We start from the raw sequence: 19,215 nt of genomic DNA, 5'->3' as shown, positions 1-19,215 counted from the left end.
CCTCAATGGAAAGCATATTTACACTGTTTGAGTCGTTCCCTGTCCCCTATATAGTGCACTACGTGCCATTCACTGTACAGAAAATACTAATTCTGTGGACAAGTGACCGATTTCAGCCGTGGCTTCAGCGTCTATTTTATAGTGTAGAGGGCGGGGCTTCGGATTCTAGAGAGCATTTGATTGGACAAAGTGTGATGAGAAGATGAAGTACGATGTGACGTCAGAAAAATCGTTGAGCCGTTTTGGCGGAAGTGACGAACTGCAAGCTTTGAATGCTTATATCTTCTAAATGCGAATTTTGTCACTGTTTTGGAGCACACTGCCTTATAGATAATCTTAAGACTAACATATTGATACTAACACCCAAAAAACTTTCATTTTGATTTCATGGGGACTTTAAATCACTAAAAACAAAAGCAGTCTGCAGATTCCCTCGAGCAAATTGAATGCTCAGCAATACAGATTTTTGGTAACACTTTACAATAAGATCTCATTAGTTGATGACAGTTAATGCTTTATGAACATTAGATTTGTTACAGTATTTATTATTCTTTGTTAACATTAGTTAATAAAGATACAACTGTTCTGTAAGTTCATCTTTAGTTGTTTCTTGTTGTTAATTCATGTTCAATAATGTAGTTAATTTATGTTAACAAAAGGAACCTTATTTTATAGCGTTACTGAATGTTTTTACAGGACCTAATCATTCAATAACGCTATAAAATAAGAACATTCCTGTCACAAATGTGATTAGATTATTAAATAGTTTATTGATGTTTAATAGCATTTAATCTGCGATTATTTATTTTATTTTTTGTACAAAAAGAAATCATGTAATTCTATGACTTCTAAATTCATAAACACTTTTGCTGGAAAATTATACCAGCACATTTCACAACATTAAGCACATTTTCCTACACTATGCTGATTGCTATCAAAAATCCACTTTTAAAGGTGTAAAAAATTGCACAATTGTTATGCATTGCTTTATGCATAATCAGAGTACATTTTTCCATTTAATGTTGAATTTCTCATAGATATTCAACTTGTTTAGTGAAGTGTGGTAAATTGTTTATACTCTGCAAGCCATACAGTTGTACGTGATCAACAAAAACAGAAGATAACTGGTCAAGTGACAGTCCTATCAACCATTGCACATTTCCAATCAATAAAAGCATTACAATTGTACCATGTGCACAAGACAACTGTAATATCATTGAACTTTTTGTAAGAACAAAACCCTGATGTTTAGACAAAATCATATTTTCCAAGACGTGGTGCATCGTAGTGGTTAATGAAGAGATGGTAGTTTCATCCAATATATAACCACTGTGCCAAAACACTAAACCTCAGGACTGAAGCTGTAGTAACACATGCCAGTACTGTAGCTTTACAAGCAAAGCCTACACGACCAAATATCAATATCTCACAGCTGATTGGCTGGTTTGATCAAACACCAGCAGACAATGAACACAAAGCCTGAACAGTGATGCTTGCATTGAGGGTCTCTGGTAACGCTCTGCTACTTCAGCTCTGCTGGGTTGATTCACACTATTAGTATTGTTTTACACTATTAGTATTGTTTTACACTAGTAGTTACACTGTAATAAAAATGCATCACCACATGGATACCAATTCATCTCGCTAGCCAGAAAACAACAATAAAGCTCCGTCCTGAATGAAGACGTAGCAAATAAAAACAGCAGAAATAAAAGAGAATCGCACCGTGTTCTTCTCTTCATCACTATGATCACCATCAGCATCACTGTTTGCATCTCATTTACGCGTTTCACTGGTTTCCCCTTGTGTGCTAGTCTGTTAGCTTCACCAACGTTACTAGATGTCAACGAGCACTGCAGCTAACGGCTGAGAAATCAACAGTAAACATGTTTAAAGTGTGTTTTCTACCGAACACACACAACAGTCGTGTATAAAACGACTTAAACTGAAACTATGTGTGACACATTAACACAGAATACTGCAGAAGTGAAAACGCCTTAGTTATCGCTAAATCGTGCTGAACACTGAAAGAAGCAACAACAAACAATGAAACTCACCGACAGAATGATTTCCATTCACCAACAGTCGATTAAAGCTGGATGTTGAGCATCGCTGTGATTACTTCAGCTCATTATAAGAGCAGCGGTGTGTGTGTGTGTGTGTGTGTGTCCCCTCAGTCTAGTGTCAGTTGGTACAGTCCTGTGTGCGTGTGTGTTTTTTTATGCTTGGACAGACATACAAATCCATAAAATAATGGCCAATTGTTATAAATTAAACACAAATGCATACACAATAAATTACAATTTGTTACAAAAGAAAGAAGAAGAAAAAGCAACACGCGAGTGAGTGCGCGCACGTTTTCGCTGTTCATATCTCAGACGTCATCATGCATGACCCTGTGTTAAAGGGGTCATATGATGCGATTTCAATTGTTTCTTTCTCTTTGGAGTGTTACAAGCTCTTGGTGCATAAAGAAGATCTGTAAAGTTGCAAAGATTAAAGTCTCAAATCCAAAGAGATATTCTTTATAAAAGTTAAGAGTCAGCCACACCTATCTAAAACGACTCGTTCTAACACGCCCCCACATGTCTACCTCACTATGTGGGAAGATTTGCATAACGCCTCCCAAATGTTCACGCAAAGAAAGAAGGCGTAACTTTTATTCTCGCTGTAGTATTGTTGTTTCCGCCGCCGCCATGTCGTGAAGACGCTGTGTTTCTTTGTGAAAGCGAAACTACTTTGTTTGGTCTTCCAAAAGAGGACACGACTAGATTTAGATTTATGGTTTTATGTTTACGCGGCGCGCCTAAAAACGCATGGAAAACGCTAGGCGCGCCGCTTTCTGCTTTTTTCCAAAGCGTTCGGGCGCTTGCGCTCCGGAGCCGTCTGCCGTTGCTAAGCAACCGTGACCTGCGCTCTCCATGAAGACGCGGAAGTTTCAGCAAAGGATAAATGGATTTGCAGCACTAAAAATCGCTTGCAGTAGCTCTGCTACTAAATTTATTTAAGAATGGCTATCCCTGTACAGCTATGATCAGCTGTTCCTTCATCTTGGCTGAGCTTTCAATGTTGTTACGGGAAAGGATGAAGCTGATTGGTTGGTTCTTGTCACATGACCCGCGGTGCGCTTGCGGCATTCTGAAAAGTTGAAATGTTTTTATCTCGATGCGGCGCGGACGCGCCTGGAAAAAGTGACCGCGTCGCTTCCATTATGAGCGCGCCTGCTGCATACATTTGAAATAATGAACTTGAGTGCGTAAAAGACGCTATATGTGAACGGCCCTTAAATCATTACACCAAATACACAAAATAATGTTCTTTTTAGCAACATCATATGACCACTTTAAGTCCAGATGTGAAATCTTCATGAGGGCTTTTCTGTGATAGCAACTGTTTAGGGGTGTGATAACATTTGTCTATATCTATTATATAACAAAAACAATTATAAAAAAATTTATTACTATTTGCATACTGTATAAATAAAATATTGTGGTCAGTAAAAGCTTTATTTGCTTCTTTTTATTTATTTATTTATTTAGGTAATTAGGAAAATTCTGCTTTGAAATGATGTGGATTATAAAGGGTGCTACCTATAAAATGGCTTGACTCAATTTATGCACTCACCACAAAAATTATGTTTAGAAACTACTTCGTACTAGATCTCATGTAGTCACACTTCTGGCAGATGCATGGCAGAAATATTGTAATTATATATATATTTTTTTTAAATACTAAATTATGGACACAAAAAAACGGTAAAAGTAAATATGAAGTTATATCTACAAACAAAAAATAATATTTATTTAATATAAAACTTTTTTTTAAATAAATAAATATATAGGCAAAAAGGTTAAGGCTTGGCGCTGTGTACTGCAAATACACTGTTGGCTCCTGTTACTAAATTGGCCGTGTTTGTAAGTCACTTTGGATTAAATAAATAAATGTATATATGTAAAAGAGGTTCAAATTGTAATTATCAAAAAGACCCAAAGTTCAACTTCCTGGTTTTTTTTTAACTTCTGGCCCAGTTTTGTCTGAAAGTTAAATCACTCAAGATTCAATTATTGTTTATTGAACAGTTATAAAATTAAGCATCATATTCACAACTGTGCTATTGTACTAAATATCAACAGCACTTGTTTGATATTGCTAAACTGAACATTGAACATTGTTTGAAGATCCCAGAGAAACTACAGCACTAATAGTTTCTATATAGGGCATGTTGCTTACATGAATACATGAATATGCACTGTAGTACTGTTGTACTGTTGCTTGGATAAAAGTGTCTGCGTAATTGTGTTTATTAATGATCAGTATTTGATTGATCACCACCTCTTTGTGTCTCTTTTTTCCTCTGGTAACTTATTTCCATGATTCAGTTCATCTGGTCTTAATTTAATATTAATTCTGTGCTGCTGTGATGTTTGTGTTGCTTTGGTAAGAAATTATCTTTAAAGCATGTTAAAACAAAATAACATTTCACTATCATGAATATTATTTTATCTGCTGTATTTGAGAATGTGACGATCTAAAAGAAGAATACAGTGGCCCCAAATAAGTATGTGGACTCTAAGTCATAACACTAGAAAACAAAATATCAAGGCAAGCGATCGGATCAAATAAATGCTTCATCAGCTTTTAGTGTATGTATGAAGTTCACCCAAGTGTCTGAGCAGAGTGACCACAAACTGTACAAACTGTATTTTGCTTAAAGTGTGGTTGTGCTATCATAAATGACACACATCTTGATATTTTCTCCATACATTTACATTCACTCATTTGTGACCCTGGAGCACAAAACCAGTCATAAGGGTCGATTTTTAAAATTGATATTTAGCAACCATCTCGAAGCTGAATAAATACTCTTTCCATTGATGTATGGTTTGTTAGGATAGGACAATATTTGGCCGAGATACAACTATTTGAATATATGGAATCTGAGGGTGCAAAAAAATCTAAATATTGAGAAAATCATCTTTAAAGTTGTTCAAATTAAGTCCTTAGCAATGCATATTACTAATCACAAAGTTTTGATATATTTACGGTAGGAAATTTACAAAATATCTTCATGGAACATGATCTTTACTTAATATCCTAATGATTTTTAGCATAACAAATCAATAATTTTGACCCATACAATGTATTTTTGGCTATTGCTACAAATATACCCCAGCGTCTTAAGACATTTTAAGTATGAATTCAACGTCCAAATTGGTTTTGAGCCATTTTACAATTCTCCAACTTTACAATTCTCCAAAGTAGGAGAAAGTAGGAAGATGAAAATTGGTCCTAGTCCATTTAATGTGAGGTATTCAGCTGTAATCAGCCCATCTGGGTGGAGAGACAAACATTACCCAGCATGCTCAAATCCCAAAGATGCTCTCTTCAAACCAGACTAAAACAGCACTGAGCAGACTAGACTAAGACATGCACATCACTCAGAATCAGTTATATGTAGTAAATAAACGTCATAAAACAGCATAAACCCATCAGATACACACATAAGCGTATCTAAATTCCCCGTGTGGTGAATAAATAACAGAGAAGCAGCATTAGTAAAAGCATATATACCTTCACAGGAATTGCAGGTCTAAGTCTGGCAGATGGCACCATGGCGGTCTGTGTTGCAATAGACTGTGCTTCTGCCGTCAGTGATGAAGTCTTCCCGGAGGAGCTGGGATGCAGCGTAGAACCCTCTCAAGGATGATCAGAAGAAATGGACAGCACCTGAGTTAAATATATGAGTGTCACAGCAAAGGGTCTGAATACTTAGGACCATGTGATATTTCAGTTTTTCTTTTTTAATAAATCTGCAAAAATGTCAACAATTCTGTGTTTTTCTGTCAATATGGGGTGCTGTGTGTACATTAATGAGGAAAAAAACTTAACTTGAATGATTTTAGCAAATGGCTGCAATATTGTTAAGAGTGAAAATTTTAAGGGGGTCTGAATACTTTCCGTACCCACTGTATATGTAGTAAATAAACGTCATAAAACAGCATAAACCCATCAGATACACACATAAGCGTATCTAAATTCCCCGTGTGGTGAATAAATAACAGAGAAGCAGCATTAGTAAAAGCATATATACCTTCACAGGAATTGCAGGTCTAAGTCTGGCAGATGGCACCATGGCGGTCTGTGTTGCAATAGACTGTGCTTCTGCCGTCAGTGATGAAGTCTTCCCGGAGGAGCTGGGATGCAGCGCAGGTGTGTATCCATACAGCTTTGAGGTCCGCTCGATAACAGCAGACAGAAAGGACGTCCTCTCTTTCACTCCAACTTCCTCTTTCTGTTTGGCGCTGTGCACCCAGTTCATGTGCGGCTGCCGCGGCTTGCTGGGGGTTACTGGTGGAAGAACAAGAGGCTTGGGGCTCAGTTTAGGTTTGATCCCTGGATTCCTGGCGTTAGTGTCCGATCCCGCTTCTGAATGGAGGAAGCTCACTCTGCCAGCAGAAGGGAGTTCGGGGCAACAAGGACTCATCTGGCTCATGATTTCAGAATTCCCTTGACGTAAAACCCAATTAGGGAATTCTGTCCCATCTAGTGTGGACTGTGACAGCTGTCCTGATTTTGATTCTCAGTGAAGAGCTGTAGCTTGAACAGTGCAGTAATCCAATACAGGTCAATACAATTATTCTTAATATTCTAATATTTTAGCGCACCTCCTGGAACAGACGGGTCTAGGTGACCCCTGGCTCTCTGGCTCTGCAGATGGTGAATCAGAGGGATCTCTTTCTGTGGGCTGGTAGGAGACTGGCGCTGATGGGCCCTGGAGGGTGACTGGAGCTGGACGGCCGCAGAGGAAGGAAGTCTTACCATGATGATGATCTCCTATTTCCTGTAAGGATGGCTAATCTTTCTGTGTTGGGTGAAAAGCTCAAGTTTCACAAGGATCGGGTCCCAGGAGCATAAGGGCCAGGGTGGCACTGGTCCACCCAGATTGCATTTTTTTCACATAAATTTAGTTAGAGAAATGGTTTATTTCAAAGAAGAGCATTTTAACATGATTTATTAGACTATGATGAATTGAGTACTGCAGTGATGATGTATTTTTGTGGACCACCCAAATGTTTGCATCACCCTTGTTTCACTAACAAAAACCCAAAACCATTTTTCTATTGGCTTTTGGATTATGGCAGAAAATAAGCTCTGTTGACCAACAAAAGACTGAAATTCTTAAATGATTTGTTCATCATGATAATCTTCACAAATAAACAAAACTTTGATAAATTTGGAAGCCTAAGTAGAAGCTATACGGCTGTAAATGAACTACATCATGGTTGCATCACTTTTGACAACTCTTTCAATCTTTATTTTAGTGGTTTCCCTTAAAGTTTGTGTTAGAATAGTTTGCAAGAGTGTGTTTAATAAACAAAATGAGGCTGTGAAAGCGTTTAACCACCTCTGTAGTTCCAACCACAATTTTCAAGACAATTTTTGAGTAAAAAGCTTTAAAGAAATCACAATGTGCTATTACTGATGTATTTTCTGATGTGAAAATGTACTGAGCTTGTGATAACCACAGGGCATACACTGTGTGATTGGTTGAGCTGATTTCTGAGTCGTATGACTCTTTTTTGACTCGAGCCTGCATGAAAGCAAAAATTAAACCATGGCCACACGGGGATTCTCCCTGGAAAGCATTTTCCTTTTTTCTGAAATAACCACAGTTCCAGGTTTGGGTGGTCCCACATTTCACACGTATAGTGTGAGCAGTGAAATTGAAGCTTGATGATTGGACAGTATAGTGTGAGCACATAAATTGTGAGCTTTGGCTTGACATCGCATGCAATTTACTCGTACAGTGAGAGTTGGTTTTTAACAAAAACATTTCTGAAATTGCATAAAGTATTTCCGCCTTTTCCGCCAAAAACTCAAAAAACATATTGATTTTAGGACAAGGGAACTGTAAGCAGAGCTGTGTAGTAACTGATTACATGTAATCTGGATTAAGTAATCAGATTCCAAAAATTAAGTACTGGTAGATTACATGACATTTTAAAATACTCGTAATCAGACTACAGTTACTTTTTTATGGATTACATGATTACATATTAATTGAAAGTCTTCCAGTTTTGTGGACATTGACACAGAGATCAGTCATTATTCAGGTGGCTACACAGCATTGATCTGACCACTGGATTTACAAAAATCTCTTCAGGTTTAAGAAGTGTTTGAACATTGCATCAACTACTGAACACATTAATTCTTATTTGAATGATCACTCAGTCGGTTATTTTACCATGTATTACTTTGGAAGGCGCTTGTCTTTCAAACACATTAAAATGCACAAATTCACAATTGAACATTTTAATGATTTAATTAATTATTGGGTTTTCATTGAACTCATAAAGCCCCTGCATTTCCTTCACAAACCCAGTTTGGGAAATAGACGTAGTATAATGTTTAATGCACTTCATGATGTTGAAAACAACAAATGGAGTATATTTTCTTACTCTTTGTATTTTTATATCAGTAAGATTATCCTATGTAAATCAATGTGAAAAACGACATAGGTCAAAAGTAATCTAAAAGTACACTCTAAAAAATGCTGGGTTGTTTCAACCCAACTTTGGGTCAAATATGGACTAACCCAACCGTTGGGTTAAATTTTTTAATTACATTTTTAACCCAAAAGTTGGGTTAGTCCATTTTTGACCCAAGGTTGAGTTGAAACAACCCAGCATTTTTTAGAGTGTAGTCTGATTATATTAACTAAAATGTGTAATGTAATGGATTATGTTACTAACTACAATTTTTGTCATGTAATTTGGAATCAGTAACAATTACGATTTGTAAGTAATCTAGCTCTGACTGTAAGTGCTAAAAGGCCAACTTGTTTCCAGTTTTTGGCCAACACAAATATGTCGTCCCTGCAGCACTCTATTGAAATGAGTCACAGTTAAAGTCCCTTTAAAGCATGGAGGGCCAACCCTGCTCCTGGAGCATTAGCTTCCTACAGTTCAGCTCCAACCCTAATCAAACCAACCAGAACCAGCTCATCAAGGTCTTCAGGATTACTTGAAGAACACAAGCAGGTGTGTTGGAGTAGAGCTGGAACTGAAGTCAGCACGATAGTACAGAAGTCCTCCAGGCGCAGGGTTGGGATTTGTGCTTTGTGAAGTGCTGTACCATAGCTACGTTATGTGGGAGCATTGTCAAAACAGCAGGAAGTTCTGGAGAAATGTTATTAGAGTGGGGCATTTGCTTGGCTGGCAACATATTTGGCTGGCACCATACAGACTATATCAGCATAACTCATTACTGCTCATTGTAAAGCCCAAACCTGATGGACTAGACACAAATGCTGGGTGTTTTCCTGGTTGCCAGCACCTGTCAAATTCACATGACGCCCCCATTATTAAACTCAACGTCCAGGAAATGACTGCTAAAATCAAAGGGAACATTGACTGCAGTCATTCAAAGCAGCCAACTATAATAATATAAATGAAAACACAATGCACTGAATGTTGGACATCTTAAATCTTAAAATCCAACACACCTCTAAACCTACATGATAAGACAAAGCTCATTTATCAACAGTGATGAAAATGATTAAAGTATTCATACCTGCACCCTGCAGTCTACAAAACCTTGTAGAGCTAAATCATTATAGTGCTGCACAGAGTCAGTTCAGATCATCAGCATATGTCTTCTGTCCACTAAGTCGTCAGGTTTACCATATAAAAGGAAGCATTGTAAGACTATAACATGAGACTCTTTGCTCAGTATGAAGCTTCCTGTCTGTCCGTTCATGTTAAATCATTCAAAAGTTTTCATAACTATGAGCTATGTGCTTCAGGACCTTTGCTCATATGGGAGATTCAAGATAAAGGCTTAGCACAAGTATTTGCATACTACTAAAGAAGCACACTGAAATTAACATCTGCATTTAGTATGTCACCTGAAAGAGTTTTGTCTTTCAGTACGCAGTTTTGTTAGCAATCCCAGCCCATGTGAGAAAAAGTAACACACAAGTAATGTAACACATTACTTTGCATAAAAAGTAACACAATTAGTTACATTTTTAGGGAGTAACGCAATATTGTAATGCATTACTTATGAAAGTAAATTTTGCAAACACTGGTAGAGACAGAATGGACATCAAAATTAGCGCTCATATTATGAACTGGGTTACAACCGAAGCTTTTAGCTCAGAAAATGAGGACAGAAATTAACCTGCTGCTGCAGATATGAGGCTGAAGATCATTTGAGAAGCAGACTGTCTTAAAATAAAGAAATGGGTCAAACTGTGATTGAGCTGTGAAAAGAGCACCAGGACTCATTACGTGAACTATTTCTGGTGATAATACATTTGCATAACGCACCTGCTATCTCACATTCGCTCTGCTCCAGATAGGACACTGCTGACTTTAGCAAACGCTCAGTATTTCTCTGATGAGATGATACAGTGAGCTCCCAGTCTCAAAGTTCCTGTCCACAGAATGTCACTCCCAGCAGTTTCAACACGGTTTCTAAGTCACTGACAAAATATGCAGCTGGTCTTATTCCAGTTCATACCATCACTATCAGTGAGTGGTGCTAATGTGAAAGTTTGCCAATATAATACTGGAGCTATGGATGGACTGAATTTTTTGTGTTTGTTTATTAAATACATTATATTGCATTTTGGATTAACTGTAGAGGTTTGAAAGAAGTGTCTGGAAGACCTGCCAAGTGAGCATTGCAATAGTCCAGCCTGGACAGAACAAGAGCTTGAACAAGGAGTTGTGAAGCATGTTCTGAAAGAAAAGGCCTGATCTTCTTGATGTTGAATAAAGCAAATCTGCAGGACCGGACAGTTTTAACAGTGTGGTCTGAGAAATGTAGCTTATCATCAATCACAACTCCAAGGTTTCTAGCTGTTTTTGAAGGAGTTATGGTTGATGAGTGAAAAATGTTTTGAACTGGATGGTGAAATTTTGATAAAGTGATGAGTTTGTTGAAACCACAAGCAGTTCTGTCTTAGCCAGGTTGAGAGCATATGTCTTCTGTCCACTAAGTCGTCAGGTTTACCATATAAAAGGAAGCATTGTAAGACTATAACATGAGACTCTTTGCTCAGTATGAAGCTTCCTGTCTGTCCGTTCATGTTAAATCATTCAAAAGTTTTCATAACTATGAGCTATGTGCTTCAGGACCTTTGCTCATATGGGAGATTCAAGATAAAGGCTTAGCACAAGTATTTGCATACTACTAAAGAAGCACACTGAAATTAACATCTGCATTTAGTATGTCACCTGAAAGAGTTTTGTCTTTCAGTACGCAGTTTTGTTAGCAATCCCAGCCCATGTGAGAAAAAGTAACACACAAGTAATGTAACACATTACTTTGCATAAAAAGTAACACAATTAGTTACATTTTTAGGGAGTAACGCAATATTGTAATGCATTACTTATGAAAGTAAATTTTGCAAACACTGGTAGAGACAGAATGGACATCAAAATTAGCGCTCATATTATGAACTGGGTTACAACCGAAGCTTTTAGCTCAGAAAATGAGGACAGAAATTAACCTGCTGCTGCAGATATGAGGCTGAAGATCATTTGAGAAGCAGACTGTCTTAAAATAAAGAAATGGGTCAAACTGTGATTGAGCTGTGAAAAGAGCACCAGGACTCATTACGTGAACTATTTCTGGTGATAATACATTTGCATAACGCACCTGCTATCTCACATTCGCTCTGCTCCAGATAGGACACTGCTGACTTTAGCAAACGCTCAGTATTTCTCTGATGAGATGATACAGTGAGCTCCCAGTCTCAAAGTTCCTGTCCACAGAATGTCACTCCCAGCAGTTTCAACACGGTTTCTAAGTCACTGACAAAATATGCAGCTGGTCTTATTCCAGTTCATACCATCACTATCAGTGAGTGGTGCTAATGTGAAAGTTTGCCAATATAATACTGGAGCTATGGATGGACTGAATTTTTTGTGTTTGTTTATTAAATACATTATATTGCATTTTGGATTAACTGTAGAGGTTTGAAAGAAGTGTCTGGAAGACCTGCCAAGTGAGCATTGCAATAGTCCAGCCTGGACAGAACAAGAGCTTGAACAAGGAGTTGTGAAGCATGTTCTGAAAGAAAAGGCCTGATCTTCTTGATGTTGAATAAAGCAAATCTGCAGGACCGGACAGTTTTAACAGTGTGGTCTGAGAAATGTAGCTTATCATCAATCACAACTCCAAGGTTTCTAGCTGTTTTTGAAGGAGTTATGGTTGATGAGTGAAAAATGTTTTGAACTGGATGGTGAAATTTTGATAAAGTGATGAGTTTGTTGAAACCACAAGCAGTTCTGTCTTAGCCAGGTTGAGTTGAAGGTGATGGTCCGTCATCCAAAAAGAAATGTCTGTTAGACAAGCTGAGATGCGAGCAGCTATCGTCGGATCCTCAGGATGGAATGAGAGGTAGAGTTGAGAGTCATCAGCATAGCAGTGATATGAAAAGCCATGTTTCTGAATGACAGAACCTAGTGATGCCATGTAGACAGAGAAGAGAAGTGGTCCAAGAACTGAGCCCTGAGGCACCCCAGCAGCTTGATGTTGCGACTTGGACACCTCACCTCTCCAAGATACCTTGAAGGACCTATTGTTTGTTCTTAATAGGTCCTACAGGGCAGCCATATCACCCTGTAGCCCAAGCCCAAGTGGTTACCCACTGAAGCTAAGCAGGGCTGAGCCTGCTCAGTACCTGGATGGGAGACCTCCTGGGAAAACTAGGTTGCTGCTGGAAGAGGTGTTAATGAGGCCAGCAGGGGGTGCTCACCCTGTGGTCTGTGTGGATCCTAACGCCCCAGTGTAGGGACGGGGACACTATACTGTCAGCAAGCACCATCCTTCAGATGAGACGTTAAACCGAGGTCCTGACTCTTTCGAAAAGAGTAGAGGTGTGACCTCGGCATCCTGGCCAAATTTGCCCATTGGCCTCTGACTATCATGGCCTCCAAACAATCCCCATATCTGCTGATTGGCTTCATCACTCTGTCTCTTCTCCACCGGTAAGCTGGTGTGTGGTGGGCGTTCTGGCGCACTATGGCTGCCGTCGCATCCTCCAGGTGGATGCTGCACACTGCTGGTGGACGAGGAGATCCCCCCTGACAATGTAAAGCGCTTTGAGTGCCTAGAAAAGCGCTATATAAATGTAATTAATTATTATTATTATTATTATTATTATTAATTAAAAAACTTCTGTTTTTGGCAAATGTAAAAGCCCTTTCACACCACGAGTAAAATGTATAAGCCTCTGGCTGAATTCAAAAAGTGCAAAGAAACCTTTCAGCTGTGCTGTCATTCTGGATTGCATGAAGAATAGGACACGGGAGAAGTTCAACACTTAATTCTCGATCACAAAAAAAGCAACACAAATGTTATGTTTATTTAAAGTCACTTTTTCTTATTAGTATGGTTGAATTGGATCATCGAAAGTCAGCAGTAAAGATGTCGGTTGATAAAATGGGATTAAATACATAAAAGATATTTGTGTTATTTAACATATTTATAGTAATTATTGCAGGTTTGCGTCATATTTTGAGTTTGCACGTCACTGTTTTTATTCATTTTGAGGAATACTGAATCTGTTTTTGTGAAAGCATGTTTAAATTTAGTCTAGAACTATAGTAACATGTTCACACAGCGCCTCTACACTTATTCCTGATTTCTCTCAACATGAGGACAGGAGAGCTGTCAGTCAATACATGGGAAAACAAAGTAACTGGTGTTACTGATTTTAAAAAGTAACTATTAATGTATTACTTTACTAGTTAATTGAAAAAAGTAATCTGATTACATAACTCGCATTACTTGTAATGTGTTACCCCACAAAACTGCCAGACACACCAAATTTTTTTTACAAATTTTAGATCGTGTCACCTGCATCTGGACAAAACATTTGTGCTGGAACACACCACAATAGACTACAGCCAATGGGCAACTAGCATTCTGAATCTGTTTGAGAGGAGATGACTCTCCATATCAGCAGGTGGCAGTAATCTATATTCATTAATCAAAAACTGAAACCAAAAGAGATAGGACTGTGTATATATATAAACCATAATCAATGTCGCAGTTGCTTACCATTTTCAAAGCTGCCAATGATGCAGAAACAAGGCAAACAGACGCTCAACTTGGTGTCATGGCCTTAAATCTGCCATAGACACTACATTTATAGACTTCTGTCTTTTGCTGCACAAAATAATTTTGACCTGTGAAGAATAAGCAGCCTTTGTGCAATGAACATGTTCTGATAATAAAACACTCACTACTCTAAACACTTTCTGTTTGGACACAGACACAAGCACTCATTCTTTAAGGGTGGCAGGGACAGCTGAGTCTGACATTGAGGTCTCGAAGGTCACGCACAGACGATCCATTGAGTCACTGAGAAACTGCCTTGTCTTCCAGACGCTCGCTGAGATCTAAAGCAGTTAGTTATGTCAACAGTTTTGACTTTACTTCCCTTCTGCTTGAACTCAATAATGTGACCCGGTACTCTGTTGAGGGGTCGTGACATGGAGCAGTTGCTCAGATATAAACTTAAACTGGAAGACACAAGATTATTGGGATACTGGTTATAGGGTTTAAACCCCAAGTGAGCAAACCAAAGATGAAAAAATACCCCAATCCACAGTCCAGTTTTGAGTTTTGTTAACCACCGTGTGTTGGACAAGCATTTGTGTACTTGCGCTGTGTGTATTTGGACAGTGATGTCTATGGCGTTAGAATTAACTTCATAAATACTGTATTAAATGCATTGTCTCCAATCATGTTTCCCAAACACTCTTACCTTACCACCATTTAATTTTGCTCCACCCCCAGTTTTCTATTGGTCAGACAAACTGGAGGCCCCACCCACTCATTGATAAAGGCCAGAGTTTTTCAAGAAGCTGATTATAGATTGGGCAGTGTATTTAAAATGTCTGACTAACAACATTACTGAACCCACAAACTGACTGTAACTTTTTTTACCAGTCTATTTTGATGCCTGAAGCAACCTGATTCAAAATCTTTGTCATTACAAGCTGCTTTTGATTCAACAATTAGAAATTTAGCAAATAAATTCAAAGCCAGCTATGCATACATGTTATATTTATAAATAATACATTATTTAGAAAAGTGGCTGTCTATCAAAGTACATTTGCATTTCTTATGAGTTTTGGGGACAATAAAAACCACTGTTTTAATTCAGTGCATGAGACGGTCATTTGGTCCTTCAGTAATGTGTCGGGGTAATAGAGAAGTAACGACAGCCTTAAATTATGAAAATGAGAACCTTTTTAATCAGAGGGCCACCAGTTGTCCTGCTATTAATCAGAAACGGGCAGTAATTTACCGTTTTTTTGTTTTATTTCAGTTGAAGGCATCTCTGAAAGGAACGGTCTTCTGAAAAGTTTTAATGATATTTTCTGTTCATCCTACCTCCGTATAATGCTTATTAAAGTAGCGTTTATAAGCAGCACTGTGACGAACAGTCTGAAATGCAGTGGTGGCCTCTAATTTCAAATGGCTAGTTTTTGTTTAAAGCCAGTTCAGCCTGTAATAGAGCAAATAAACATCATGTTCATGTACTATTTCATTCTTTCTTGTCTCTTGCTTAAAAAAAACAGCAGTCGTTATCAGAATCGGCCTATTTGCTTGTAAAAATCAGGAAAAGTCATGGTCGGTGCAGCTCAGTTTTCAGTGATTGCCTGCACTATTTTGTGAACGAGTGCCCTTTTGTTCTGCTTAACAAACAGCTAGTATATATAGACAGTAGACAGTTTACATGCAGCAATATACAGTAGGGCAGCAGCTAAATATATTCTCAGTAATTGTCAATTCTCTGGTCTAAATGCGTTGCATTTATAAGACTTAATCCATAAGCACTATAAACACTACCAGCAGAAACTCCAGCCACTCCAGCTGAGCTGTGAATTAGCCCTGATCTCTAGAAAGGTGTTTATCTGTGATATCAGGCCCTCGCTGTCCCTCTATCTGCTGCACTAATCAGCCAGCGATCGGCTCATGCTGGAACACTGCACCTCCCAACACTGCTGACATCAAACAGCCCAAGTATGTAAACCATCATGGATCACTACTAATTACACCCTTGATACATCTAACATCCAAGGCCACATGAAGCCCCAGCGAGATAGCATCACAGCGTCATATAAACATGGATAAATTACAGAGTTCCATTCCAGCATCAAGCAGGAAATGCCTTCTCCCTAAAACTTACACTATTGCAAACTTATTTTAGAGTGTTTTCAAAAATATCTGAACAAATGCTTTCATTGTGGTAAATAGTGGGTAATGTACAAATGTGGCTAAACTCTCAGGCTGATAGTGTAACACTAGGTTTTTGAGCAACAATGGAATTTTAAACTAAATGAATGACTCTATAAGATAATTGTACCTATACATAGTGAACCATAAGATGATCCATAATAAATGAGCGAACAAAATGTATTAAAAAAATGTTTTTTAAATCTGATTAATTGTCACCCTTAAAAAAAAAAACTAATAATACCCAGCAATGAAAGCATAAATAAATGCAGTAAATAGTAATATGATAAACAGTAGCACAGTAATTTGCATCATTTATTTATGTTGCAGTGCATAGCTACTTAAAAGTAAAATAAATAAAGGTTGCCTGGTTTCTGTGTAAAATAGCCTTTTTTTTCAATATATATATATATTATAGGGTCAGTGTGATTAAAGCAATAAGGCCCAAGAAGCCGTGGTTTACAGTAAATTTACAACAGTTGTTTTTATAATAGCTGTTATAAATTCACTGTAAACCACGGCTTCACGGGGATTATTGCTTTTATAAAACGGTTATTCCATATACGTAGTTAGGTTTCACAAAATAAAACAGAGCAATTAAAGTGTAATGATATTAATACAAACAGCATTCTTCCACCAAACAATGTAGCTCCTCAGAAACAGTTGTGGTTGCTATAAAGTGTTTGCAGAGCAACACACAGATGTAAACAAAGGTGTGTGTTTGTAGAGTAATTTACAACAGCTTCGAACGCGGCTCAGCCAATCAGAACCAAGCACCGGAACTCTCCGTTTTGATTTTATGACCAGATAACAGCACTGACACAGAAATTCTTGCATTTGTTGATCTTACAAGCTTTGGTTTTCTGTGACGTATTCTACATAGTTGTTGCAAATTCTGCTGATCTGTCAAGTTTTCAAGCTAGCTAACATAATAGATTAATTTTGTCAAAATTGCTAAATGACTTGTGATTGCATTTATAGCCCTATATAATTTGCAGGTTGTTGCAATTCTTCGTAAATAGCTTGAACAAAACTTAACATTTAATTGGGAATATAAAAATATAGATATTTCTGCCAAATATAAAAAAGCATCGATAAAAATCAGTTTATTATAAAATAAATGCATCATTCTTGGGTGGGAAAAAAAACGTATTTCTGAGCTCTGACATATACTCAGAGTTAAAATGAAATTTCAAGCAGTGACATCAGTGACCTGCAAAGTGGCATGCTTACAATTATAGAATTATATGCTGTTTTTTTTAATGAACTCATTAATCGAGAGACTGCATGCACTATTTGTATATGAAAGAAAACATTTCTCTGTCACTGTCACAGGTCCAGGTGAATTGCACTTGCAAAAAAGCAAAAGATTCTCAAAAATGTTTAAACACATAATAATGGCCAGTTACAGGACATAAAATATGTGAATATACATTCAATATATGTTACATAGAGCTGAACAATTGACATGTTCCTTGTCAACACATTGTGTCTTTTTAAAATAGTTGAAATAACCTCCACAAAATGGCTTTTTGAAGTCAGGTTAAAGATTATTGTCATTATAACAAGTATGTGATAATATGAACCCAACCCAGACCTACTTGAACCAAAACCACTAACCATATCTTTAATACTGCATTACTTTGAATCACTCTGTTTATTCATTTCTATTTCTTTTAATTCATGTTTTTGTGATTCACTGAGGGAGAGACTAACTCCTATCAATGCTGTCAGTGACTCGATGACCTGCACTGATTGTTACTAATATAAAAACAACAGCATTTGTGCTTCATTTAATATGAACTTCACAAACACTTACATTTTGGAGTATTTTTCATTTTACTAACAGGTAAATTTATTGATGGCTTAATCATTCCTTTGCTAAACCGCTCCCCCTGCTGTGTTGGAGGGCAATGTGAGTAGCTGTTTTATTCTATTTGTTGAGTCTTTTTTTTTTTTTTTTATCTATTAGTTTCAGCCGACACAATGGAAGTGTTGCAAATTATATAGGGCTATAAATGCAATCACAAGATCATTTTTGTGTGATTTTTTTAAATATATATTTTGTGTCCCTGTGATTTTGTTTTGTGTGCGTGTGTGTGTGAGAGAGAGAGAGAGAGAGAGAGAGTGTGTGTGTGTGTGTGTAAGCACTTTGCATAGGCCTATCTGAAAGGTAAAGTTCAAAATTGGCCTAATTTTTCAAATTGCACTTCTTATTGCACACAGCAAGAAATACGAACCCATATTGGTTTCAGTGGCGGTTTGTGACAAGTGCGCCACCTAGTGCACGTTGTTTGTCATAACTTTCACAAATCAAAACACTTCTGTTTATCGATGCTGTAATAAACAATATGTAAATTATAGCCAAATATGCGAGACATGGCCACGCCCTATATATGTATGTTATAATCTTTCCTGCGTTTATTAGTTTAATTTCATGGTCAGATTATTTAAAGTATCTTCTTAAGCTAGATGTAGAGATGTGTGACTGACGGCGTTATGTGTTCTGGAGATCCCGCGCAGGTCTAATATTAATATCGCTGATCATGCAAACGACTATGAACAGAGCTGCATATAAAGCACCTTCGATGATCTTTCACACGGAGCCGGAGGAAGAAGCGAGTGTAGGAGGGAGCTCCGCGTGGCCTGAGAGAGTTAAAGGGTGTGTACATGACCACAGATTTCACTCGACATTCACCTTTCTGTGCAGGCTTCAGGTGTGTGTGTGTGTGTGTGTGTGTGAAGCGTTACTACAGCTGTAAGTGTGTGTGTGAGAGAGAGAGTGTGTGTGTGAAGCGTTACTACAGCGGTAAGTGTGTGTGTGTGTGTGTGTGTGTGTGAAGCGTTACTACAGCTGTAAGTGTGTGTGAGAGAGAGAGTGTGTGTGTGTGTGAAGCGTTACTACAGCGGTAAGTGTGTGTGTGTGTGAGAGAGAGAGAGAGAGAGAGTGTG

The 19,215-nt window shown here is 37.8% G+C and overlaps 2 protein-coding genes across 2 annotated transcripts in view; one reads left to right on the top strand and one right to left on the bottom strand.

Annotated features, from left to right (window-relative positions):
• LOC107566909 (PH and SEC7 domain-containing protein 3-like) overlaps nucleotides 1-2,154 on the bottom strand; it is a 42,594-nt gene extending 40,440 nt beyond the window's left edge. The window contains exon 1 of the mRNA XM_016252479.1: nucleotides 2,058-2,154. Coding sequence (XP_016107965.1) covers nucleotides 2,058-2,075 — 18 coding nt within the window. The 5' untranslated portion in view covers nucleotides 2,076-2,154. The remainder of the gene's footprint in view (nucleotides 1-2,057) is intronic.
• Nucleotides 2,155-18,871: 16,717 nt separating this feature from the next.
• The window catches only part of LOC107566901 (SH2 domain-containing protein 4A-like), a 12,958-nt gene continuing 12,614 nt past the window's right edge, over nucleotides 18,872-19,215 (top strand). The window contains exon 1 of the mRNA XM_016252466.1: nucleotides 18,872-18,925. The gene's annotated coding sequence lies outside the window, so the exon portion shown is untranslated. The remainder of the gene's footprint in view (nucleotides 18,926-19,215) is intronic.

Source organism: Sinocyclocheilus grahami, unplaced genomic scaffold, assembly GCF_001515645.1.
Source record: "Sinocyclocheilus grahami isolate Dianchi unplaced genomic scaffold, SAMN03320097.WGS_v1.1 scaffold1111.1, whole genome shotgun sequence".
NCBI classification, from domain to species: Eukaryota; Metazoa; Chordata; class Actinopteri; order Cypriniformes; family Cyprinidae; genus Sinocyclocheilus; species Sinocyclocheilus grahami.
This window is presented reverse-complemented; position numbering and strand designations above follow the sequence as displayed.